The sequence below is a fragment of the Palaemon carinicauda genome, chromosome 17 (genome assembly GCF_036898095.1).
Source record: "Palaemon carinicauda isolate YSFRI2023 chromosome 17, ASM3689809v2, whole genome shotgun sequence".
Classification (NCBI taxonomy): Eukaryota; Metazoa; Arthropoda; class Malacostraca; order Decapoda; family Palaemonidae; genus Palaemon; species Palaemon carinicauda.
The window spans coordinates 124,943,992-124,968,043 of record NC_090741.1 but is presented as its reverse complement, the minus strand read 5'-3'; the positions used below and the strand labels follow the sequence as shown (position 1 = coordinate 124,968,043).

Sequence of the window (24,052 nt, the reverse complement as noted above, 5' to 3'; positions counted from 1 at the left end):
TGTTTGGGAACTAGCTATTATTTTAGCCTTTTTAAAACCTGGTAAGGACAAGTTTTTAGCAGCAAGCTTTCGACCTATTGCATTGACTTCGTGTTTATGTAAAATCATGGAGAAGATGGTCAATGCAAGGCTGATGTGGTACCTTGAAAAGAAGGGTATTTTATCACCGATTCAATATGGATTCCGAAAAATGCACTCAACAACTGATGTGTTAATACGACTTGAGTCTTCTATTTGTGAAGCCTTTGCTTCCAAACAGCACCATGTGACAGTATTTTTTGACCTTGAAAAGGCATATGATACCACATGGAGATATGGTATACTTAAAACCATTCATGAATTGGGATTGAGAGGAGAGCTGCCACTATTTATTCAGGCATTTCTTTCACGTAGAGTTTTTCAAGTGAGAGTGGGGGAAACTCTATCAGAGAGTAAGTGCCAGGAAGAAGGAGTTCCTCAGGGTAGTGTGCTGATTGTAACCCTTTTTGCACTAGCAATTAATGGGATATCCTCAGCCATTCCCCAGGATGTTCTCTCAACATTATTTGTGGATGATCTCTCAATATCATTTGCTGGCACTAGAATGGCAATGGTTGAGAGAAAAATCCAACTCTCTATTGATAAAATTATCCAGTGGGCTGACATGAATGGATTTAAGTTCTCGACAAGTAAAACTACCATTGTCCATTTTTGTCGTATCCGGGGAGTACATCCAGTCCCGGATATATACATTAAAGGTCAACGGATACCATGTGCAAGAGGAGCTAAATTTTTAGGTTTGATATTTGATTGTAGGCTTACATGGGTTTCTCACTTAAAAGCGTTAAAAGCTAAATGTGTTGAAGCTCTGAATATCTTAAAAGTATTGTCCCATACATCATGGGGGCCAGACCGCAATACTATTTTAAAATTATACAAGGCCTTGATTTTTTCCAAAATTAGTTATGGTTGTGAAATATATTCTTCAGCCACCCCAAGCCGGTTAAAAATATTAGACTCGATACATCATGCAGGTATTAGATTGTCTACTGGAGCTTTTAAAACCTCGCCTATCCCAAGTCTCCTTGTTGATGCTGGAGAGTTACCTCTAGACCTTTACCGAATGTCTTCCATTATTCGGTATTGGTTTAGATTGCAAAGACTCCCTAACTCTCTAGCTTTTCAGACTGCAAGCCTTGTAAGACATGCATCATACTTTGAGTTGCACCCAAAATCTCCTCAACCTTATGGCTTTCGGGTGAAACAATTATTAAATAGTCTGGATATAATTAGAAATAAGGTACTTCCATTCAAGGTATCATCAACGCCTCCATGGAAGTTACCAGAGATATCTTTTTGTAAATATTTTATTGGAGATAAGAAGAATATGTCAGACCTAGAAGCCAGGTGTCTTTTTAATGAACATGTTAAAGAACATAGAGGATCAACTTTTATCTATACTGATGGCTCCAAATCTGATGCTGGCGTTGGATTTGGAGTACATAGTAATGGTTTTAATTGTAGAGGTGCACTTCCTCTGACCGCTTCCATATTTACTGCCGAACTGTATGGCATATTAACCGCTATTGAGAAAATAGCGTTGGAGAAGGAGGGTAATTTTACAATTTTTAGTGATGCAAGGAGTGTCCTTCAAGCTATAGAAGTTTTTAATTCTAATAACCCTCTAGTTTTAAAGATTTTAGAATGGCTTTTCATTATTGGACGGAGAGGTATAACAGTTCAATTTTGTTGGGTTCCAGCACATGTAGGTGTGTGTGGGAATGAGAAGGCAGATTCACTGGCTAAGAAGGCTGCATCCAAGTTGCTGCCAAGAAGGTATCCCATTCCCTGTAATGATTTCTTACCTGACATCAAGAAATTGGTTTGCAAAAAATGGCAACAGCACTGGGATAGCCTAGATGGCAATAAAATGCGAGAGGTAGCAAAGGACATATCTCCTTGGAGGTATAATATGATGCCCCGAAAATGGGAGACGTCTGTTTGTCGTTTCCGTATTGGTCACACTCGGTTGACACACGAGTTTCTGCTGAAGGGCCAACACCAACCGTATTGTGACGACTGTTTAGTACCTCTAACAGTAAGGCATTTGTTGACCGAATGCCCCAATTATAACAACTTAAGGAACAGATATTTGTTTGAGGCTCGAGGTGAGGGTGGCAGGTTCATCCTTGCCAAGATTCTTGGAAATGATGTGTCCTACCATGCAAGTGGCATTTTTAGATTTATTTCAGAAGCAGGTCTTCTGAAAAATATTTAACTTTTATGACATTCAACTTTTATGATTTTAATTGAATACTCTTTTATTTTTTATTTTATTTTTGTATACATAAATTAAATGTTACCGGCGTCAATGACCTTAGATGTCAGGATGCCTGAAAACTTTTAATCAATCAATCAACCTCTCTCGTTCGTGAGAGAGACCACTCATAGAGACCCCTCTTCGGAGGACTGTTCCTGTTCAGACCAGCCGGCTGTTCGGGACCTCTCCGCAGTTCGCCATCTCCTAGACCTGCTGACCTGCCGTCTCCGTTCCTGGCTGCTGACGCTGTGGGCGCCTACGCACCCCGTTATCCAGCGGGCACCGATCCCTTTGGGGCAAAGGGGCTTTCTCACTCTGTGAGTAAGTCCCTTAAGCGCCGTCGATCTTTAGCACTGTCGATCATCTTTCACGCACAAGCGCCGACGATCTTCAAGCTCCAACAACCTCGTACGCGTGCACGCTGACAGCCGCGCCCACGCTCCGACATTTTTTACGGGCTCTTCAATCTGATGTCGGTAGTTTGTCACGTCAGTCACGTGACTTGGAGCCTCACTCGATGCAGTCCCGTGTTGACTTTCAGCCGCTGCCGCAGTCTCGTGTTGACGTTCAGCCGCTGCCGCAAGCTCGTGTTGACGTTCAGGACGTTCGCCAACCAGCTCAGTTGCCTTGTTTTGACGTTGAGCGTCAAGCACCGCAGTCAAGGGTTGTTTTAACTGCTCAATCTAGGCAGTCAAGGGTTGTTTTAACTGCTCAATCTAGGCAGTCAAGGCAGTCTCGACTTGACGTCGAGCGTCCTCCCGCTCCTGTTGTTGTTGCTGGTCAGTCCTTTCAGCAGTTACATGACGTAGCTTCCTTGACTGCTACTGATGCTCCTTTGCGTGTGGACTTTGCTTGTCAAGCATTGCCACCGCGGCAGGTCTCTCCCTTGCTTGAGACTCGTCAATTGTCGGACGAGGTTCCTTCAGATGAGGATGTTGCTGATCCTCCACCTACTGATAATCCTTTGGATGTTTTGTCAGACGTTGAAGAGCCTAAGGCTGCGCAACCTTCTATGGATTTTAAGAAAATCATGATGATTTTTAAGGATCTTTTCCCAGACCATTTTGTTACTGCTGCTCCTCGTTCGCCTCCGTCAGAGTTTGCGCTAGGCTTAGCTGCTGCCAAGCCTTCTTTTACTAAGGTAGTGCTCTCTCGCTCTTCTAAGAGGGCTTTACGTCTACTAGGCGACTGGTTGGTTACCAGGAGGAGTTTGGGGAAGACGGCCTTTGCCTTCCCTCCTTTTAAACTAGCTTCTAGAGCGAGCGTCTGGTATGACACGGGAGAAGTTCTCGGCTTGGGAGTCCCTGCCTCTGCCCATGGTGACTTCTCAAGCCTCGTAGACTCTCCCCGTCGCCTGGCCATGAGACGCTCTAAAATTTGTTGGTCCTCCTCGGACCTTGACCATCTCCTTAAAGGGGTATACAGGGCCTTCGAAGTTTTTAACTTTTTAGATTGGTCTCTAGGAGCATTAAGCAGGAAGATCTCGTCTGCCGACCAGGATGTTTCCGTGCTTATTATGTCGTGTATGGACAAAGCCATCCGCGATGGCTCCAATGAGCTCGCCTCCACCTTTACGTCTGGAGTCCTGAAGAAGAGGGAAACCCTTTGCTCTTTCCTTTCAGCAGGAGTTACTCCCTGTCAAAGATCGGAGCTTCTCTTTGCCCCCTTATCGGCTGCCTTGTTTCCTCAACAGCTGATCAAGGACATTGCTGCTTCGCTTGTACAGAAGGATACACATGACCTGATGGCTACTTCTGCTCGCAAGGTAGCTCCTTCTTCATCTTTTGTTGTGAGGCCCAGAATCGATACTCCTACGTCTAGGTTTATCCCGCCTTTTTGTGGCAGAGCCCCCAGCAGGGGAGGCGCTCGTGCCGACGGAAAGAGAGGCAAGAGGAGAGGATCCAAGTCCTCCCGTGGCAGAGTCTGACTGCCCACGTCCTCAGACAGCGGTAGGGGCCAGACTGAACAACTTCTGGCAGGCCTGGGAGAAGAGGGGTGCAGACCAAGAGTCTGTGTTGTTGCTCAAGGAGGGGTACAAAATACCTTTTGTACGCAGACCTCCTCTAGTAACAGTTCCTCTAGACCTCTCTCCCAGGTATCGAGAGGAGTCAAGGAGACAAGCTCTACATCAGCAGGTGTGTCTGTTGCTAGAGAAGGGAGCGGTGGTGAAAGTCTCGGACCTTCAATCACCGGGATTTTACAACCGTCTCTTCCTAGTCCCAAAGCATACGGGAGGTTGGAGGCCAGTGCTGGACGTCAGTGCGCTCAACGTTTTTGTTACAAAAACAAAATTTACGATGGAGACCACGAAGTCCGTCCTAGCAGCGGTCAGAGAGGGAGACTGGATGGTCTCTCTCGACCTGCAGGATGCGTACTTCCACATTCCTATTCACCCAGATTCTCAACCGTATCTGAGGTTTGTTTACAGGAATGTGGTGTACCAGTTTCGAGCACTGTGCTTCGGCCTCAGCCCTGCTCCTCTCGTGTTTACGAGGCTCATGAGGAATGTGGCAAAATTCCTTCATTTATCGGGAATTCGAGCCTCCCTGTACTTGGACGACTGGCTTCTCAGAGCATCGTCCCGTCATCGCTGTCTGCAGGACCTTCACTGGACGTTGGGTCTGGCAAAGGAGTTGGGACTGTTGGTAAACTTAGAAAAGTCTCAACTGATTCCATCCCAGACAATTCTCTATTTGGGGATGGAGATTCGCAGTCTAGTTTTTCGGGCTTTTCCGTCTGCCACCCGAATAGAGCAAGCCCTGCTCAAAGTCCGACTCATGCTGAAAAAAGACCGTTGTTCAGTAAGAGGTTGGATGAGCCTCGTAGGGACTCTGTCATCCCTGGAGCAGTTTGTCTCGCTAGGGAGACTTCACCTTCGCCCTCTCCAGTTCCATCTAGACTCACACTGGAACAAGAGTAAGACTTTAGAAGCTGTGTCAATCCCGGTCTCCGAGCCAGTAAAAGCATGCCTGAACTGGTGGGACAGCAACATAAGTCTGAGAGAGGGTTTGTCCCTGGCAGTCAAGAACCCAAACCACGTGTTGTTCTCAGACGCGTCGGATTTGGGTTGGGGAGCGACTCTGGACGGTCGGGAATGTTCGGGTCTTTGGACGTCGGATCAGAAGAGCATGCACATCAACGGCAAGGAGCTGTTAGCGGTTCACTTGGCCTTGATGAGTTTCGAGAGCATTCTTCGAAACAAAGTGGTAGAGGTCAATTCAGACAACACCACAGCATTGGCGTACATCTCCAAGCAAGGAGGCACTCACTCCCACACACTGTTCGTCATCGCAAGGGACCTCCTCATCTGGTCAAAAAATCGAGGCATCTCCCTGTTGACAAGATTCATCCAGGGGGACTTGAACGTCTTGGCAGACTGTCTCAGTCGGAGAGGTCAGGTGATCCCCACGGAATGGACCCTCCACAAGGACGTGTGCAAGAGTCTTTGGGTGACTTGGGGTCAACCCTCCATAGACCTCTTTGCCACCTCGTTGACCAAAAGGCTCCCGACCTATTGCTCGCCAGTCCCAGATCCAGAGGCGACCCACATAGATGCGTTTCTACTGGACTGGTCTCACCTGGACGCGTACGCATTCCCACCGTTCAAGATCGTCAACAAGGTACTGCAGAAGTTCGCCTCTCACGAAGGGACAAGGTTGACGTTGGTTGCTCCCCTCTGGCCCGCGAGAGAGTGGTTCACAGAGGTACTTCAATGGCTGGTGGACGTTCCAAGGAGTCTTCCTCTAAGGATGGATCTCTTACGGCAGCCCCACGTAAGGGATCTTCATCAAAGCCTCCCCGCGCTTCGTCTGACTGCCTTCAGACTATCGAAAGACTCTCAAGAGCTCGAGGCTTTTCGAAGGAGGCAGCCAGAGCGATTGCGAGAGGTAGGAGAGCTTCTACCATCAAAGTATACCAGTCGAAGTGGGAAGTCTTTAGAGACTGGTGCAAGTCATCATCCATTTCCTTTTCCAGTACCTCTGTAGCCCAAATAGCAGACTTTCTCCTACATCTGAGAAATGTTCGCTCCCTCTCAGCGCCCACTATTAAGGGCTACAGGAGCATGTTGGCGTCTGTATTCAGACATAGAGGCTTAGATCTTTCCAATAATAAAGATCTCCAAGATCTCCTTAAGTCTTTCGAGACCTCTAAGGAGCGTCGTATGGCAACTCCTGGATGGAACTTAGACGTGGTCCTAAGGTTCCTAATGTCCGACAGGTTTGAGCCATTACATTCAGCCTCCCTGAAGGATCTCACCCTCAAGACGCTTTTCTTAGTGTGCTTGGCTTCGGCTAAAAGGGTCAGTGAGATCCATGCCTTCAGTAGGAACATCGGCTTTTCCACAGATAAAGCCACATGTTCACTTCAGCTTGGTTTCTTGGCCAAAAATGAACTGCCTTCTCGTCCTTGGCCTAAGTCATTTGATATACCTTGCCTATCAGAGATCGTAGGCAACGAGCTTGAAAGAGTACTGTGTCCAGTTAGAGCTCTTAAGTTTTATTTAGCTCGTACCAAATCCTTACGAGGTGGATCTGAGGCCTTGTGGTGCTCAGTTAAGAAGCCATCATTGCCTATGTCTAAAAATGCTTTGTCGTATTTTATTAGATTTTTAATCCGAGAGGCTCATTCTCACTTGAGTGAAAAAGACCGTTGCTTGCTTAAGGTTAAGACGCACGAAGTAAGAGCTATAGCAACTTCCGTGGCCTTTAAGTAAAACAGATCTCTGCGAAGTATTATGGACGCGACCTTTTGGAGAAGCAAGTCGGTATTCGCTTCATTTTACTTAAAAGATGTCCAGACTCTTTATGAGGACTGCTACACACTGGGTCCATTCGTTGCAGCGAGTGCAGTAGTGGGTGAGGGTTCTACCACTACATTCCCTTAATTCCAATATCCTTTTAATCTTTCTCTTGAAATGTTTTTAATCTTGTTTTGGGTTGTACGGAAGGCTAAGAAGCCTTTCGCATCCTGTTTGATTTGGCGGGTGGTCAAATGTCATTTCTTGAGAGCGCCCAGATTAAGGGTTTTGATGAGGTCCTGTTGTATGGGTTGTCGCCCTAGATACTTCAGCTCCTGGGAGTCTTTCAGCATCCTGAGAGGATGGCTGGGCTTCGTGAGGAAAGCGGACTAACAAGGCAGAGTAATCGTCAGAGTCAGCTTCCTTACCAGGTACCTATATTTATTTGGGTTTTGTTATGATATAACTGTCAAAAACTCTAAGCATATACGCCGTAATTGTATTAATACTGGTCTCTACCCACCACCATGGGTGTGAATCAGCTATTATATATTCACCGGCTAAGTTTAATATTTAAAAATGATATTTTGATTATAAAATAAATTTTTGAATATACTTACCCGGTGAATATATAAATTATAGGCCCTCCCTTCCTCCCCGATAGAGACCCAGCGGAATGAGAAGAACTGAGGCTGTTTACATGTATATGCGGTATCTGGCCGATAGTCGGCGCTGGTGGGCACACCCGCAACCTTCATGGCGATCGCTCGCGAGTTTTTGTGTTTCTGTCGAGCCGTCCGAGACGTCAGCTATTATATATTCACCGGGTAAGTATATTCAAAAATTTATTTTATAATAAAAATATCATATTACAAATACACACACTCACACACACAACAGCTCCTCCTCAGTCAGAGAAGATTACATAGAGGATGTCTGGATACCTGTGGAAGTCATGAGCAGCAGTGTACCAGGCAAAATGAAATGTCTTCTGTTTTTGGTGTCATGGAATGGGTATCTCTCCACTCGATGCCACTATTCCAGCAATAGCGGAGTTCTTCGTGTATTTGTGGGAAGAAGTGCGCCTTTCAGTTTCGGCGGTAAAAGGCTATCGCTCAGTCTTGTACCTCGCCTTCAAACTAAATAGAATGGGCATTCCTCATCGCTAGAACTTTCTCAACTCATACTGAGTTACGATCTTACCAGTCCACTGTCGGAAGTGAGACCTCCTTGGAGCATGGTTTGAGTTTTCCGGTGTCTAAAGAGACCTCCTTACGAAACATTATTCCAGGCAACAGATTGCCACCTGACTTATAAAATAGTGGTGTTGCTCGCCTTAGCTTTGGCCAAACGAGTCTGCAAACTACATGGTCTCTCATATGACATCACCCGTTCAAGGAGATGGGGAGAGTTAACATTTAGTTTTGTCCCTGAGTTTGTTGCCAAGACACTTTATCCAGGGGTGTCAGATCCTAGATTTGACTTCTTTTGGATAACGAGTCTCCGCTCTGTAACAGACGACCCAGATCATCTCTTACTTTGCCCAGTAAGGAGTTTGAGACTCTACCTTAAGAGAACAGTAGCAACGCGCCCCTGAGTGCCCGCACTTTTCATCAGCACAGGGAGGAACAAGAGGAGGATCACCAAGAACATAATTTTTGTCTGGATTCACAGGGTCATAGACCATGTTCTGAATCCAGATCTTCCTCCTTCACGCCGTCCCAGAGCCCACGATGTCAGGGGCGTAACTATGTCCCTGGCCATCAAGAAAAACTACTCTGATGCAGGTTCTGCAGGCTGCGGTGAAGAAATGCCAAACAACTTTTACAGCACATCACCTGCAAGAAATGACCCACAGAAGGCTTGATACGCTTTCTATCGGCCTTTTGGTGGCTGCACAACAGTTGGTCTAATACCTCAAGGTCCTTATTGGACAAGTAGTAGAAGGTTGAGGGCACTGTTGCCCGGTTTTAGTCTGTGTGAATGAAAAGGTATGACTGGCTCTTATTTTTTTCTTCATCCTCCCCTCTCTTGGGGAAAGCAGCAGCCTGGGTTCTCAGCACAAGTTGACCTCAACCATTGTGTACCTATTATTGTGTCAATACTGTTGCGTCCTGATACCATGGTTAGGTGGTATTGGGAAAGTCTTTGTTACAACCGTTTTTCCAAAATCTCTGAATAACTTTTATTTTGACACTTACACTGCTTATCTCAACACACAGCTTGCGTATGCCGCAGACCTTGTGTAGCAAGGTTTAGCAAGGTGTTAGGGACTTCTTATTTTTGGTAATAACCTACTCAAGAAAAGGAGCCCCTGGGTAAAGCTAAAAGCCAGATTGGCAGGGACGTCCACCCTCCTAATGGGTGAGTCACCCCTAATAAGTAGCGTAGGTTTGTATTCCAGTTACGGAACAAATGACAAATTCGGAGGTAATTTGTATTTTTCCTAACTATACAAACCTTTACATATTTATACTATCTTACCCCCCTTGAAGTCTTACCTCCAAGCAAAGTGAGCTAAATCACAGGTGTGTGAGTGGGAGGTGTAGCGAGCTAACCCCTGCTAACTAGCTAGATGGGTAGTTATTCCTCGTTAAGTTTTTATGGTTCTTCCTTTCAGCTTTGCCGAAAGTAATAATCCTAATAAATGATAAGGTTTGCATTGTTAGGAAAAATACAAATTACCTCCGAATTTGTCATTTTTCTTGCATAACATGCACAACTATTCCACACTTTACACTGAGTACACCAGTATTAGCCATGACTTTGAACTGCAACTATAGCTCTCGAATTAATTACTCCTTACCAAGAGGCTCACTACAACTCTAGTTAAAATCTAGGTATATGAATCTTCAAATAAAACTAAAAGGATTAAAAATCTTTATTGTATCTCCAGCAACTCTTACTCAATGCTTAAAGTTTCTCTTCTGAATCTTTACAAGAAAAAACTGTCAAATTGATTATTTTGGTTATCGTCTGACATGAAACATTAAAATTTATTGAAACTAAGCTTTTTTGTGATCTATAACCTTTCTGTTTCTAGAATTTAACAATATTTCCACTTGAGTATATCTCTTTATGCCTTAAATTCTTTGATAAAAGGGTAAAAATGAAGAAATTCTCAAAAATTCCTTTTCAAAGATGATTTTATCAATTCCACCAATAAATATGCACTGTAAAATTCTTACTTGTTTACTTTGAAAGGATCAACTGATTTTTCATTTTAAGGAATGTTTTCTTGTAATATCCTTTCCAAAAAATATAATGAATGTTGTTATTGCCACTTATTACAAGGCGTATAACCTGTGGCTGTTAAGTAATGAGCAAAGGAACACACTGAAGTTGCAATTGCTGGAAAAATTTAGTGGGTGTCCATATATTGTTTACATTCTGTGTTTGTGACTTTTGCATAGTTAGCACAAAGTTACTACTGCCACATATTAAGTAAGAGAGTGAGGGGGTTTTGTTATTGTTGTTTTCTAGCTTTTAAGAAATTTAAGTCCTAAAAGTTTTATTACAGTAAATGAAAATGTATACTGGTATCATTATGGTTTATACCATGAAAACTTAAAATGTATAGTAATGAGTCATCCTTATTCTGTTTTGACCTTTGCAGTGGCCAGTTTGCTGTTGTGCGACGATGTATAGAGAAATCTACAAGAACAGAATATGCTGCCAAATACATTCGAAAGCGACGTGTGGCAACTTCACGGAGGGGTGTTCCGCTGGAAGCTATTGCCCGGGAAGTGCAAGTCTTACAGATGATTGACAATCATGAAAACATAATATCCCTTCACCAAGTGTTTGATAATGGACAACAAGTTATTCTTGTGTTGGAGCTGTAAGTTAACATTACACTTTTATGGAGCATTTACAACTAATTTAAAAGATGTATAATTGTACCTTTTTAAATTTTGGTATGTACAATACTGTATACAGTACTGTAGATAAATTATAAAGGTTTAATTTTGCTGAGAATTACAGAACTCTAGTTATTTACATCAGCAGCAGCATTTGTTTTATACAGTACTTTTTATCTCAAGAGTAATACTTTATTTCAAAATGTTATGCTCTATTTTTCTCTTCCAGGAACCCGTATCTTTGACAATGGCCATTTGTTCCGACATCAGAATACAAACCGTACGCTCTCTATAAGGGAATATACTGTTGGCAAAGCTGAAACTAGCCATAAGACTTTTTAGTGAGGTGTAACTACCCCACTGCTAGTTAGTGGGGGCTAGGGGGTTAGCCCGCTACTCCGCTCACGCACATCTGTGTTTTATCGTCACACTAACTTTTGGCTCGGTGAGAGTAGAGGTTTGTGCCTCTCTCCGCACAATGTTTTTAACTGGCCTTTTACTTTTTCTGGTTTTCATGTATACAGTATATACTTATATTTTTATATATATTTAAACATTTATTTTTTGTTACAGGTGTGGGTTGCTGTTCAGGAGACAGAGTTGTGCGGCATTTTATGAGGGTGGAGGAACCTTTCTTAAGATCTCTTCGCCTTTTGACGACGGACATCCCCTTGTGAAGCGGCTCTGTTCTCCTTCGAAGGGGAGTCTTTCTCTTTGTTGATGCACCTTCACCATTCTTGATGTTCCTTGCTCCCTGCGAGTTCTACGGCGGGAATTTTGTTCCTGTGCCTCTCATGGTAAACCTTTCCCATTTGAGGGTTAGGTTTTTCTCTTGAGTGGATTCTTCTTCAGCGCTGACGATGATGCACTCCCTTGTTCTGCGATGACAGCCTGCGGAGGGGCTTGTAAAATCTGTAGCATGTTCTTGCACCTCTTGAGGGATACCTTTCCTGTTCTCAGGTTAGGTTTTCTCACGAGTGGGTTTTCTTCAGAGCTGAGGACAACTCACTTCCTCGTTCAGCTGGTGGAGGAAGGGGAAAGTCTGAAGTTCTCCTGCTATTCACAGTGGACACCTTGCCCATACGTGGGTTTGGTCCTCCCTGGAGTAGTCTTTGCCACACAGGATTAAGAGAGGTTATAGACTCGTCCATGCCTTTTCCTAATCCCTCGGAGTGTGGCTCATTGAAGCATGAACAAGATATTACTTCTCCTTGCTGTCTCGTCTTGCCCAGCTGACTCCCCTCTCCCAGCAGACTCTTCTTGCCCAGCTGACTTGTCTCGACCTGCTGGCTCGACCGGCTGCATGACAAGTAGTTTAACCCTTTTGGTGCGGATATTCAAATATGGATGTTGCACAGCTCTGTGCACTTTTTCACTAAAGAATTTGAAATGTTCAAAATTTATTGAAACTAAGCTTTTTTGTGATCTATAACCTTTCTGTTTCTAGAATTTAACAATATTTCCACTTGAGTATATCTCTTTATGCCTTTAATTCTTTGATAAAAGGGTAAAAATGAAGGAAAATCTCAAAAATTCCTTTTCATAGATGATTTTATCAATTCCACCAATAATCTTTCACCCAATTTATCAGTGACTCATACATTTATTTTTCACATTGGAAATGCTTTTTGTACACTTTATGGGTATGATGTCTCAAAACATGGAATGATACAAAGAGGGAGCTTTTCAACAAATTGATTACAAAAATAGGTTGTTTGCTCTCTTTTACATTCGTCTTTACCTTTCATCAAGCAATTCTTTGGCAAGATAGAGCTTACAATACATTGGGGTTTGTGGTTTTTGTCAACATATTGGGCTGGAAAATGCCTTTCAGTTAATCTAGATTCCATTGTATTTGAAAATCTACCCTTACTTTGAGTTTTGCTCCCCTTATACCCTTCTAACATAGTGTTAATAATTTTTTCCCTGTTTTTTTTTTTTTCTGATCCAACTTAGCAGCGAGATTCTGAATGTTGTAGCATATGTTGGAGTCTGCTAATGCTGCTTCAATAATAAAATGCCAAATTGGTTGGCAACATTTCTGACTCTTTCTTTTGTTATATGTTGAGCATAGCTGATCAAACTTACAATCTCCCCCCATATACTTATAATATTCCACATGAACAGATGGCTTGTCTTTTTCTCTGTCACTCTTTTTTGAATGAAGTTTCACTTTTTATGTACCTACTGTTCCAAGGCTCGACATTAAATTAACCCTGCTCGTGCCTTGCCAAGAACAAGCAAGCATTTTACCATCATTCCTTATCCATGTTACTGGTAAAGCTTCCTTTTTCACTATTATTTGTTTCATATCAGTTGGCAGACCCTTTCTATTCACCCTAACTGTTCCACAAGCTAAAGTTTTTTCTGTAGTAGTTTATTAAGAAGGGATACACTTATAAAAGCTGTCCATGTAAATAATTTGACCTTTGTTTTTATAACTCTCTAACAAAGACAGAACAACGTTAGCACCCAACCCATCTGATGGTGGATGAGCAGCTTCTTTCCCAGTATACACATTAAACTTAAGTAGGTAACCAGTATTAGCATCTGGCATAAACCATACTTTTATTCTCCATTTAGTTGAAGGCTTTGATGGTAAATATTGTTTGAAGAATAACCTACCTTTAAATATTATCATGCTTTCATCAATACGGATTTCTCTATTGCTAACATAGTACTAACCATATAAATCTTGTACCATATCTAAAATTGGCCTAATCTTAGAGAGCCTATTATTTACATCTTTATCATTATCACTAAAATGAATAGCTGATCTAATCAAATGATATTTGTCCCTAGAAAATATTTTGCTGAATCTTGGAGTATCAAATAAAAAGCTATTTTCAGTAAAGTAACTTTCAATTGTAGACTATTCCAGTAGTAACAACAGCTTTTATGTCATCAGCAATAACATCTGACCATTGGTGTTATCTTGATCTTTTGGACAAAATACTGATTAGTTTCTTTTGCAACATGTTCTTAAACTTTTTCTGGAAAAAGTCTTGCGAAACACTCATATGGATTCAAGTTTTCAAAGTTAATTATTTCATGATGGGCTGTGTAATCAAAAACATTATCTAATTTGGTGGGACTATTGCTATTATAGTTCATTCTAATCCAGCCTAAGGAATTTGCCATATCAACTGTGGGTGATGAGCTTGTTGATGGGGCGTCTTCATTTATATCCTCATCAGTCATATCATAATCATCATCATTTCGTTCATCAATATCTGACTCAAATCCTGAATCATATCCAAATGAAATGTCATTCGTTTCTTTAAAAAATAGTTGGCGAGAAGTAGAGGCCATATCACACATATAAATGGAAAGAAAAAAAAATTCTTAAACCCAGAGTTAAAGGGAAAAATTAAAAGGACAAAGTCAGCTGACCGATATAAGCAGAGCAATATCGAGTGTTTTGCCAGTAGTATAATAATACTATAATTTACAACTATGTATGAAATTTATCCTACTGTGAAACAAGTTTTTGTTAACAATTATACCTTTATTAACAACTTGTATCACTAAATTACTGTATGCCGTAAAAAATGAAGGGACCGATAGGCAACTAACAGACTGAACGTCAGCTGATGAATGTAAACAAAGCTTCGGTTTTAGGACTTGAAACTTCTTTTCCCGTGAATGTGTTTGTTATTTGACTATTATTCATTTAATTGAGTAAATTTCTATATTGATGTCTAAAAACATCATTGTCACATTTTGAACTTCCAAAACTATGAAATAAATTTTTATTTGTGTAGCTGTCATGGCAACTGTTCAGCTCTAATGTTAACAAACTTTCACTTTAGGTAAACAAACTTTGGAAAGCATGATATTACGATAACTCTATAAATAATATTGATTTATATTGAATAAAACATACATATATATCATAATTTAATGTTGACATAACGAAAAATATGAAAAATTATCAAAATCATTGAGTGAATGGGAGAAGAATGGCGAGGGCTTCTGAGAGGGGGTAGTTCATAAATTCAGCAACGGATGGCAGCATGTAGAAGCCAGAGAAATCGTCAACAAAAGGTGCTAAGCTTAGAATTTTTTACGCGGTGTGGAGTAAAGTCGTTCTCCGCATTGAAAGGGTTAAACACTTTGAGCTCCTTGTTGGACAAGTAGCAGATGGTGGAGGGCAGATGTTACCCGGTATTAAGTCTGTGATAAATGATAAGAGAGACCGGCTCCATATTTCTTTCATCTTCTCTTTTGGGGCACAGCACTACAGTATTCTGCAAGCTGGCCTCCTCTGTCTGCAGGTAATAACTATTTCCCTTGTGTAACCTGATATATGCACATATATTTGTTGCGTCCCCATATCCAATAGTGAGGTGGGAATTTGGTAATGTCTATGGTTTGTTTAGAGAAGTCCGAGGACCGAGAATTCTTATCTGGACAAGTCGCATTGATAGTATCACACAATCATGGGTTGCTCAGGCCACAAACGTGTGCAAATGCACGGAAGTTTAGTGAGGTGTCAGGGTGATTCTTCTGAAAAGCGTGCGTAGCACAGAGGATTACCCGGGATAAAAAACCAGCCAGTTGGTTAGTACTCCTACCCACCTCAGGGCAAGTCTTCCCTAATAAAGAGCATAAGGATTTGTAATAGTGACAGAATAAATGACAAATTTTTAAGGATTTTGTATTTTTCCAAACAGAAACCTTGAGCTCTTTATACAAATTTGTCTTGCCATCACCTATCCCCCTGCAATCAAAAGTGACAATAGAACACGAGTGTGTGTGTCAGCGGGGTAGCTGGTACTACCCCCTACCGCCTCGCTAACTAGGAGTGGGGTAGTTATACCTTGCTAAAAGTTTTATAGCTAGTCTTCCAGATTTGCGGAAAGTACATTCCCTAATAAATAGCTCAAGGTTTATATCGTTAGGAAAAATACAAATTACTTTCAAATTTGACATATTACTTTCAAATTTGTCATTTCGAAACAATACCAGTAAGAGAGATTAAATGTTAGTGTTTGACTGTTTGCACAATGGTCCTTGCCGGCCACCTGGGTGAAAATATGAAATTCCAAGGAAATCAGAAGGATGATAAAATGTTGTTCAAAGTTTATAAAACATTAAACATTCTTCATACAGTACATGAAATGGTGGTCATTCAATTTCTTGGAAGTTCCCTGGTGTCCAATTACCAAGCTTTGTGATCATCTCAATTCCTGTGTTTTATCAATTTGCTATTCATTACTGGTGGATGGGTGATTCAGAGGTGGCAAAGGACTATCAGCATTGGTGCCTCTTGTTTCAGTGACAGTCATCAATGTGGTGTTGGTAGTTGCTGGAGGGTATCGGGGGAAGCCTCCCCCTGCCAGCTGTATTCTTGGTCGACAAACTTGGTTTGTTAATTCTTTTTCAGATTGACTTTGTTTGCTTGTTCATGGAGAAGCCACGTGTGAGCATATGAATCTTGCCATGGAATTCCCAGTTGTGGGATTTTTATGAGCAACCTTAATGTGGATCTCCATTCTTTTTGTCTCTCTTGCAGGGGGACATGACTGTATGCAGTCTTCCCCTTGTATAGGGAGAGGTTGGTCTCCCAGTAGCTTGAGTTTGGAAAGAATAGGAAAAAGAAAACCAAGCGAGATTCTTCCCTTTTCAGTTCTAATGCTAAGAAATCCGCAAGTTATCTTCTTTCCCCTTTTGGTGCTCAGGCTTCTGATCCTTCTCCATCAACCTCCTCTGTGCGCAATACGAGAAAGGAAGATGACAATAATCTAACCTTGGGGCAAGCCCAGAGTGAGATAGTGATATCTGCTTCCCCTAAAGAAGTAGATATGTCTTCTGCTTTTGGCAAACTTGCTTTAAAGACATTATGACTTTAGGACTAGAAGGAATACCTTTCAGAGAGACTCCTGCAAGCCTTAGCGTTATCCAAGCTAAGAACTGTCACTTGAGCCTACTTTGCTGCACCTACTGAAGGCTCTCCTAACTCAAGATTGACTTCTCTGCCAGGAATAGCTAAACAGCTATAACTACCTTTAGATGGGTCTTCAGCTTCAAGGAAGTGCTTACGCCTTCCTTCGCCTCCTAGATCTCTACCAGCCATGCCTTCATTGGGGAAACACTCATAACTTGGACTGCTTTTACATGATGAAGAGGAGAGTTTTGTCCAAGATAAATATCATTGTCTGACCCAAGGATCTCCCTTTCCCTCCTGTCAGGAGGCATATAATTATGTTCTCGGGGGAAGAATTCCGTAGTAAAGGAATTTAATCTTCATATGGGAGGTAAGAAACTTTAAAACCATGCATACACGGGGCACACCTGGATTATACTCACCTGTACATAAGCTTGCTCGCTGATTGGAAAGTTCACGCTCGCCAAGTAGCACATATTTTTAGTTGGATCATACTCCTCGTTGTGCGCACTCATGATTTTGAGCAAGGCTCTTCTAGAGAGCATGGGACTTATAGCGAGCGTGCTTCTGTGCTCGCCTGCTACCTGGAAGTTGAACACTTGCCTGTTCACATGCTTCATCTATTGAGAGCGAGCACACTTATTGGCACTCTTAAGTACAGCGTGCGCTTCAGAACGCGCTCGCCAACTTTATAGTGCTATAGTATTCCTTCAGACTCGAAAGATTCTCTCCTTGCACACACGCTCATCAAGATGAGTACTGTGCTCTCCGGTTTACCAATGATCTTCTCTTACAGCGTACCGACCTACAAGAAAGTGATCCGCTTAGCGCACATTCAGTGGATGAGGACTTAAAACATATGCTCTTTTCTTCTCCCTCGCAAGGGCAATCGTCTTCAGGCGCACGAGACGTGAAAATAATCCTTTCAGAAATCGACTTACAATCATCTGAGGGTAAGCTCGATTCGGCTAGGATTTCATGTGATCTACCCTCAGATCAGGAAAAAATGCCTTTTGAAGAACTCTCATTGGCAGACGCAAGATTATCTAGGCGCGATAGCACTTTCTCCTTCAGATTTGTGATCGGCTCACTATGAACGCTCAATTATGAGCTTAAGGAATAAATTGGACTAGGTTAAATGATATCAGGCGCATGGCCAGCTGGATTTTACTGCCCCATAAGGGAACATTTGCTGACAATCTCCTTATGGTAAACATGAGTACCTTTCACACTCAAGTACTCTTTCCCGAGTTAACATGCTTTTCTCCAATAAGAGAGAGAGAGAGAGAGAGAGAGATTAAATGAATATTTGCATTAGCTCGCTCGGGCTCCTCTCTTAGGAAGCACTCGCTAATCGCAGAAACTGAGATCAACACGGATTTATGAAAAGCTTTCTTTAAGGAATATTCCCTATTTGAGATACTCGAAAGAAGATATTCCTAAGAGTTATTGCCAGAGGACAAGGTCTCCAATCTGTTCTCCTTCAGACAACCTACGAACTCAAAGGAAGGACAAGGATATACAGGGTGTTTCAAAAAATTTGATATCATTTGAGATGTCAATATCACAGAAACTACATGATCAAGGCAAATGAAACTAAACAGGCTTAATGCTGAACATCATAAGATATATTCCTCCAAATCTGAGTGAGATATTCAAAGGCATGTGGATTCCATGAACGATTTCACATGTTCAATATGCGCACCGCTTGAGACACGGCACACGTCAAGTCGGTAGTCCAGCTCCTCCCAAACACGCTCTAGCATTCCCATGCCACAGTTGAACATCAGAGGGACTCGCCAAAAGTGAATGTGTTCTGCGCCATCTCCAAAAATCATGTTCATGGCCCGTTTTTTTGGAGGGAAATGTGACAGGTGATGCTTATCTGGAAATGCTTCAGAACTGGCTAATGGATGAGCTCATTGCAAATGAACATGAAGACTTAATTTTTCAACAGGACGGGGCTCCACCACACTGGAAGCTCACTGTGCGGGCTTATCTCAATGATAACATGCGAGGGAGATGGATCGGGCATGCTGGTGTTGAAGACAGTGTGCTGCTGAAATGACCTAACACCTTGCGATTTTTTCCTCTGGGGCTATGTGAAGGGAATAGTGTATGTTCCCCCTCTTCCTGCAAACCTAGAAGAACTCAAACAGAGAAGCACTGCCACACTGGAGACGGTTACCCAAGACATGGTAGAGCGTGTTTGGCAGGAGCTGGACTACCGACTTGACATGTGCCCCTTGTCTCAAGCGGTGCGCATATTGAACATTTGTGAAATCGTTCATGGAATCCACATGCCTTTGAATATCTCATTCATATTTGGAGGAATATATCTTATGATGTTCAGCATTAAGCCTGTTTAGTTTCATTTACCTTGATCATGTAGTTTCTGTAATATTTACATCTCAAATGATATCAATTTTTTTTAAACATCCTGTACATTGGAGGAAAATTGGGATCTGTCATTGTAAGACCCTAATCCTGTGAGACTACCCCAGAAGGAGAAGTCCTGTCGAGACTGTCGTAAATGGATATCACTGATTTGCAGACAATCTAAGAACTAGTAGTCTATAGGTCGTCCCGGAGTGACAGTGGGAGCTCTTTAGAGGCACATGATTCCACTTTATTGCCCAAGACAAACATGGATCAAAAGCAACCTCTAGGCCTGCTCAGAGAAGTAGAGACGACGACGACACCAAAATATTGACCTGATACAGTTCTCTGACTACAAAGAAGTTCGAGACGTAAGAAACATTCACCAGATCGGGAAGAATTACCTTCTCCGCGCTGAGAGATGAACATTCATAATCCGACCCAACTATGATAGACTCGGGCTCTGCTGCAGTGGAAATGGAAGAGACTAAATCAGAATCGGCCTTCCTGAAAGTACTGTACTCATTAATTAGGCAGGTCAATGTTTTGGGAGGGCCAATCAAAAACGCTAAGAAAGGTAACTAGACTGACATAGATAAGCCGTTTGGGACACCAAATGCAGCCAAAACAATAGACAGTGCAGACCTGCAAGTCTCTGGTAGGAGGAACTCTCATTGGGCCAGTGGCTCGAATAAGATCTTAGCATTGGCCCTTTAGAACCAAGATGATTTTATTTGATAGAAGACTTCACCTCTACCAGTGGATGCAGTTATCTACACACTCATGCGTTAAACCTTGATAGAGAAATTGGGTTCCCAACTGGCCATCTTCACCACAGAATTATCAAATATTGAAGTTTCAGCGATGGCTAGCTTGCAAGCAATGTTATGGCTGGATCACTGTTGGGTACGGTAGCTTTCTTCGCCTCTTTGGATTTGTTGGACCCTGAGAAGAAGAAACCATTTATGGACTCTGTTCTGTTTGATGAAAGCAGTCACCTTCTTGGCCCGGCAATCTGTGAATCAGTGTACCAACTGGGTCCTAAAATGTAGAGAAGCCATAACTGCAAAGTTTGTGAGGCAGAGTGGATAGGAAGAGGCTCTAGCATTAAGAAATGCCTTCAAAAGAAACTCCCTCTTTTAGCAAGTACAGTAATACATCACAATACAAAATTAATTTGCTCTGGAGTGGCTTTTGTGATGTGATTTTTTTGCATAATGAGTCTCCTTTTACATGTAAATCTAATTTGTTCTAAGCCCTACGAAAACACCAGATTGAAGTTTGTAATAAAGGTAGAATAAGAATGAAATAGATCTAAATACACTTGAATAATTCAATATACTGTACCTAACCTAACCGTTGATACCTGTAAATTAAGTGAAAAATAATAATAAAAAATGTGGAACCTTGCCTTTAGAGTGAGGCAGTGTCCTAAAGTGAAAGTGGTGGCAGAGGAGAGGGCAAACTCAGAAAGCATTAACAATTAGCTTTGCAAAACACATAAACAAATGGCAGAAAACATTAATACTTATCTTTACGAAGCACATTAACAAATGGCAGAAAACATTAATACTTATCTTTACGAAGCACATTAACAAATGGCAGAAAACATTAATACTTATCTTTACGAAGCACATTAACAAATGGCAGAAAACATTAACACGTAACTTCATGAAACAGTTAGATTTTTTCTTACTTTTTTCTATTTTTTTCACTTTACATTTTACACTTTCTAAATTTCATCAATTTTCTTCCACTTCTCCATTTTTTAGATCACTTTAACCATCACCTTGGCTTGTTAATGGCCTCTTTGAAAAATAATGATCGAAGGAAGCTTGTTTCTGCCTACTTTTTAAAATGTTCCTGAAATGACCTGGGCAAATGTCATTAAATCTGCGACTTTATGATACGAAGATAGCATCTCAATTTCTGCTGTTGTCGTAGAGGTATCTCTGTCCTCCTCGCTGCCAGAGAACTGTTCCTGAATGACGTTTAGTTGCTTGGCCTAAAACTCCTTCAGGTTGTCCGTCTTTAGCACCTCGAGAAGCTTATTAATGTCATCCTCATCAACAACCAGCCCTATGGACCTCCTGAGTGAAACGATTTCCTCAACATCAGTTTGCGGAACAGGTTCAAGATTGTCAATGGTTTCAGCTTCGCCTTCAGCTAGGCCACTGTCAAATCTTTCGAAGTCTAGTGTAGAGATGGCATCGGGCCACAGCCTCTTCCATGAAGAGTTCAAGGTGCACCTTGTCCTGCCAAGCTTGATTGATGAGTCTGAGGCATATCACAATATCAAAATACTCCTTCCAAAATTCATGAAGGGTGAGGTTTGTGCTGTCAGTGATTTGTCCATGGACTGGAAGAGAGGGGTGGTGTTAGGTGGAAGGAAGAGAACCTTAAAAGGGAATATTCTTGTAGGCTACATCCTCAAGACCAGGAGGGTGAACAGGGGCTTTGTCCAATACCAGCAGACATTTCAGAGGGGGGTGATTCTCTTTCAGATTATTTTTAACGGCCGGACTAAAACAGTGGTTTACCCACTCTACGAAAAACTGTCTAGTTACCCAGACTTTTGCATTAGTCGTCCACATGATCAGATGCTACTCCTTTAGCACTTTGTGGGACTTGAAGGCTCGAGGACTCTCTGAATGATAACCAGTAGGGGCTTAACCTCACAATCCCCACTGGTATTGGCACAGAGTGGAAGGGTATGCTTGTCCTTCGTAGGCTTATGCCCGGGCAGCTTCTTCTCTGCCTCTGTGATAAAGGTCCAACAAAGCATTTTTGTTTTTTCTAAAGAACCCAGTTTTGTCACCGTTGAAGACTTGCTGGGGAATGTAGCCTTCCTGAAGAGTCAACTTGTATAATTTCCTAACAAAGGCTTTGGCCGCTTTCGTGTCCGAGCTGGCAGCCTCCCCGTGCCGCACCACTGGATGAACACCAATCCGTCTCCTGAATTTTTCAAACCACCCACTGGAAGCCTTAAACTCTAGGGGTACCTGCTGCAATGTCCCTTCTCCTGCGTCGTCTTCGGCCTTATCATGCACGAGATCACCGAAAATGGCGCTGGCCTTGCGGCAGATTACTGTCTCGGTGATCATGTCTCAAGTGACTTCCTTTTCCTTATTCCAGAGGTAAAAAGGTCTCTCCATCTCATCATGGACGTGGTTCCTCTTACTTGAAAGGACAGTCAAGCCCTTAGAAGGTGTTGCTGCTTTGATGGCTTCCTTCTGCTTGAGGATGGTGAGTATCATTGATGGATTTCGTCTCTCTTGTATGAGTAGAGCGAGTAGTCATACCCTGATCAGAGGGCTGTGTGTATTTGTGCATATCTATTTAGCTGTCGTTTTTTATGGGCTGTGTACACTACTATTTGAATAAAATAGCATAGCAAATATGAAATTGATTTGTGGGAAAAGCTTGCTAAATCGAAATCTATTGCTGTAATTTGAGAAGATACTGTAATATGAAGAGCCAAACCTAGACATCTTCTCAGAAAGCATTGGAGTCTTTGTTGTTGCTGTCTGAGCCAAAGTCTCCTATCAAATTGATATCTGACAAGCAGTCACTCCACATGAATTTCAGAGATTACCTGTCCTTTAATTACGTGGTTCAGTAATACTGTCTATCCATTATCATTTTTTATATACGGCTTAGGCAAGACCACTCTTAAAAAATGCATTTTCTTAAATGATCAGTAAAAAAATGAACCAAAGTGAGGTTTAATATACAAGCCGCTTAATTCGGCAGGTGATCTTTTTCCCCCACTAGACAGTGAATTTTGCCTTTGCACTGTCCACTCTCTTGTGTAGTCATTGGATAATTTGGTTACCAAACCTGTGTTTATAATTAGGTTAAGCTTGGTGAACAAATTCCAGAAGTTAGGAGTGAGGAATATTGGTAACCACCATATTTATGTCTTAGCTGCTTGACCGACTTACCACTGATTCACACAAGTAACATGGCTCATTAGATTTGACATTGGTTTGTGGTGCATGCTGTGTACATTGGCATTGTATGAATGTGCTTTTCTCTGAATATGTCTCTAAATTCCTGCACAGTATCATGATGACCTTGCATTTTGATTATTTCATTTTCTCATGCCACCTCTAGTACTCTATATGAGAGGTTGTAGCCAGTTTGGCAATTTAAATTGTTCCTTTCTTTAGGGTCAGAAAGTTAGAAAGCTTATCTTCTGCTAGGAGGTTATTTTTTTGCATTTCCTTTTTAGAGGTGATTGAAAGTATGTCTGGTTCTCTGGCTAGTTTTCTTATTGAGGTAAAATATTGATAGGAATTCTTCCTGATAAATGCTGACAGGAAAGGTTTGATCTTTGCAAAATCTATACATTGTAGTCAATAGTTCTGTTCACTGGCTACATACGACTGTTTTTTCCTTGTATGGTATTTGTGGTACCAATTGTAAAGGGATATACTCTATTGTTCAGCAAACTGCCTTTCCTGTGTAGAAAGTAAGGTTATATGTATTATTCAAGCAATCATAGCTTACTACACAAATCACCTTTTGTGAATATTTTTGGCCCCAAATACAAATGATGAATGCCATATGTTTCACATCAAATATCAAACTTGGCATAAGTATGTTAACGAGAAATTGGCAGAGGTAAAGGAAAACCAAGAGAATCTAGTAAGGATACTTTTTGGGCTCTAGCCATGTCGTCCTGATAGAAGGTTCCTATAAGTAGCTTTCTAAGGGATATTTGCTACAGTGATATTCCCAGAGAATTTACCTTTAGGTCTCCAGAATTCTAACTCCTGGCGCGAATATCCTTAAAATTTCTCTTAAGGATATCGCATAAATCAGGGGACGTATATCTTAATACGACACATAGCAATCTTCACCCCGAATAGCGTTTTCGCTTC

General features: G+C 41.9%; 1 protein-coding gene and 1 pseudogene across 1 annotated transcript in view; one reads left to right on the top strand and one right to left on the bottom strand.

Annotated features, from left to right (window-relative positions):
• Nucleotides 1-24,052, top strand: part of LOC137656167 (death-associated protein kinase 2-like) — a 294,844-nt gene that overhangs the window by 48,224 nt on the left and 222,568 nt on the right. The window contains exon 2 of the mRNA XM_068390342.1: nucleotides 10,654-10,878. Coding sequence (XP_068246443.1) covers nucleotides 10,654-10,878 — 225 coding nt within the window. The remainder of the gene's footprint in view (nucleotides 1-10,653; nucleotides 10,879-24,052) is intronic.
• On the bottom strand, nucleotides 12,893-14,218 carry LOC137655984 (piggyBac transposable element-derived protein 4-like; annotated as a pseudogene).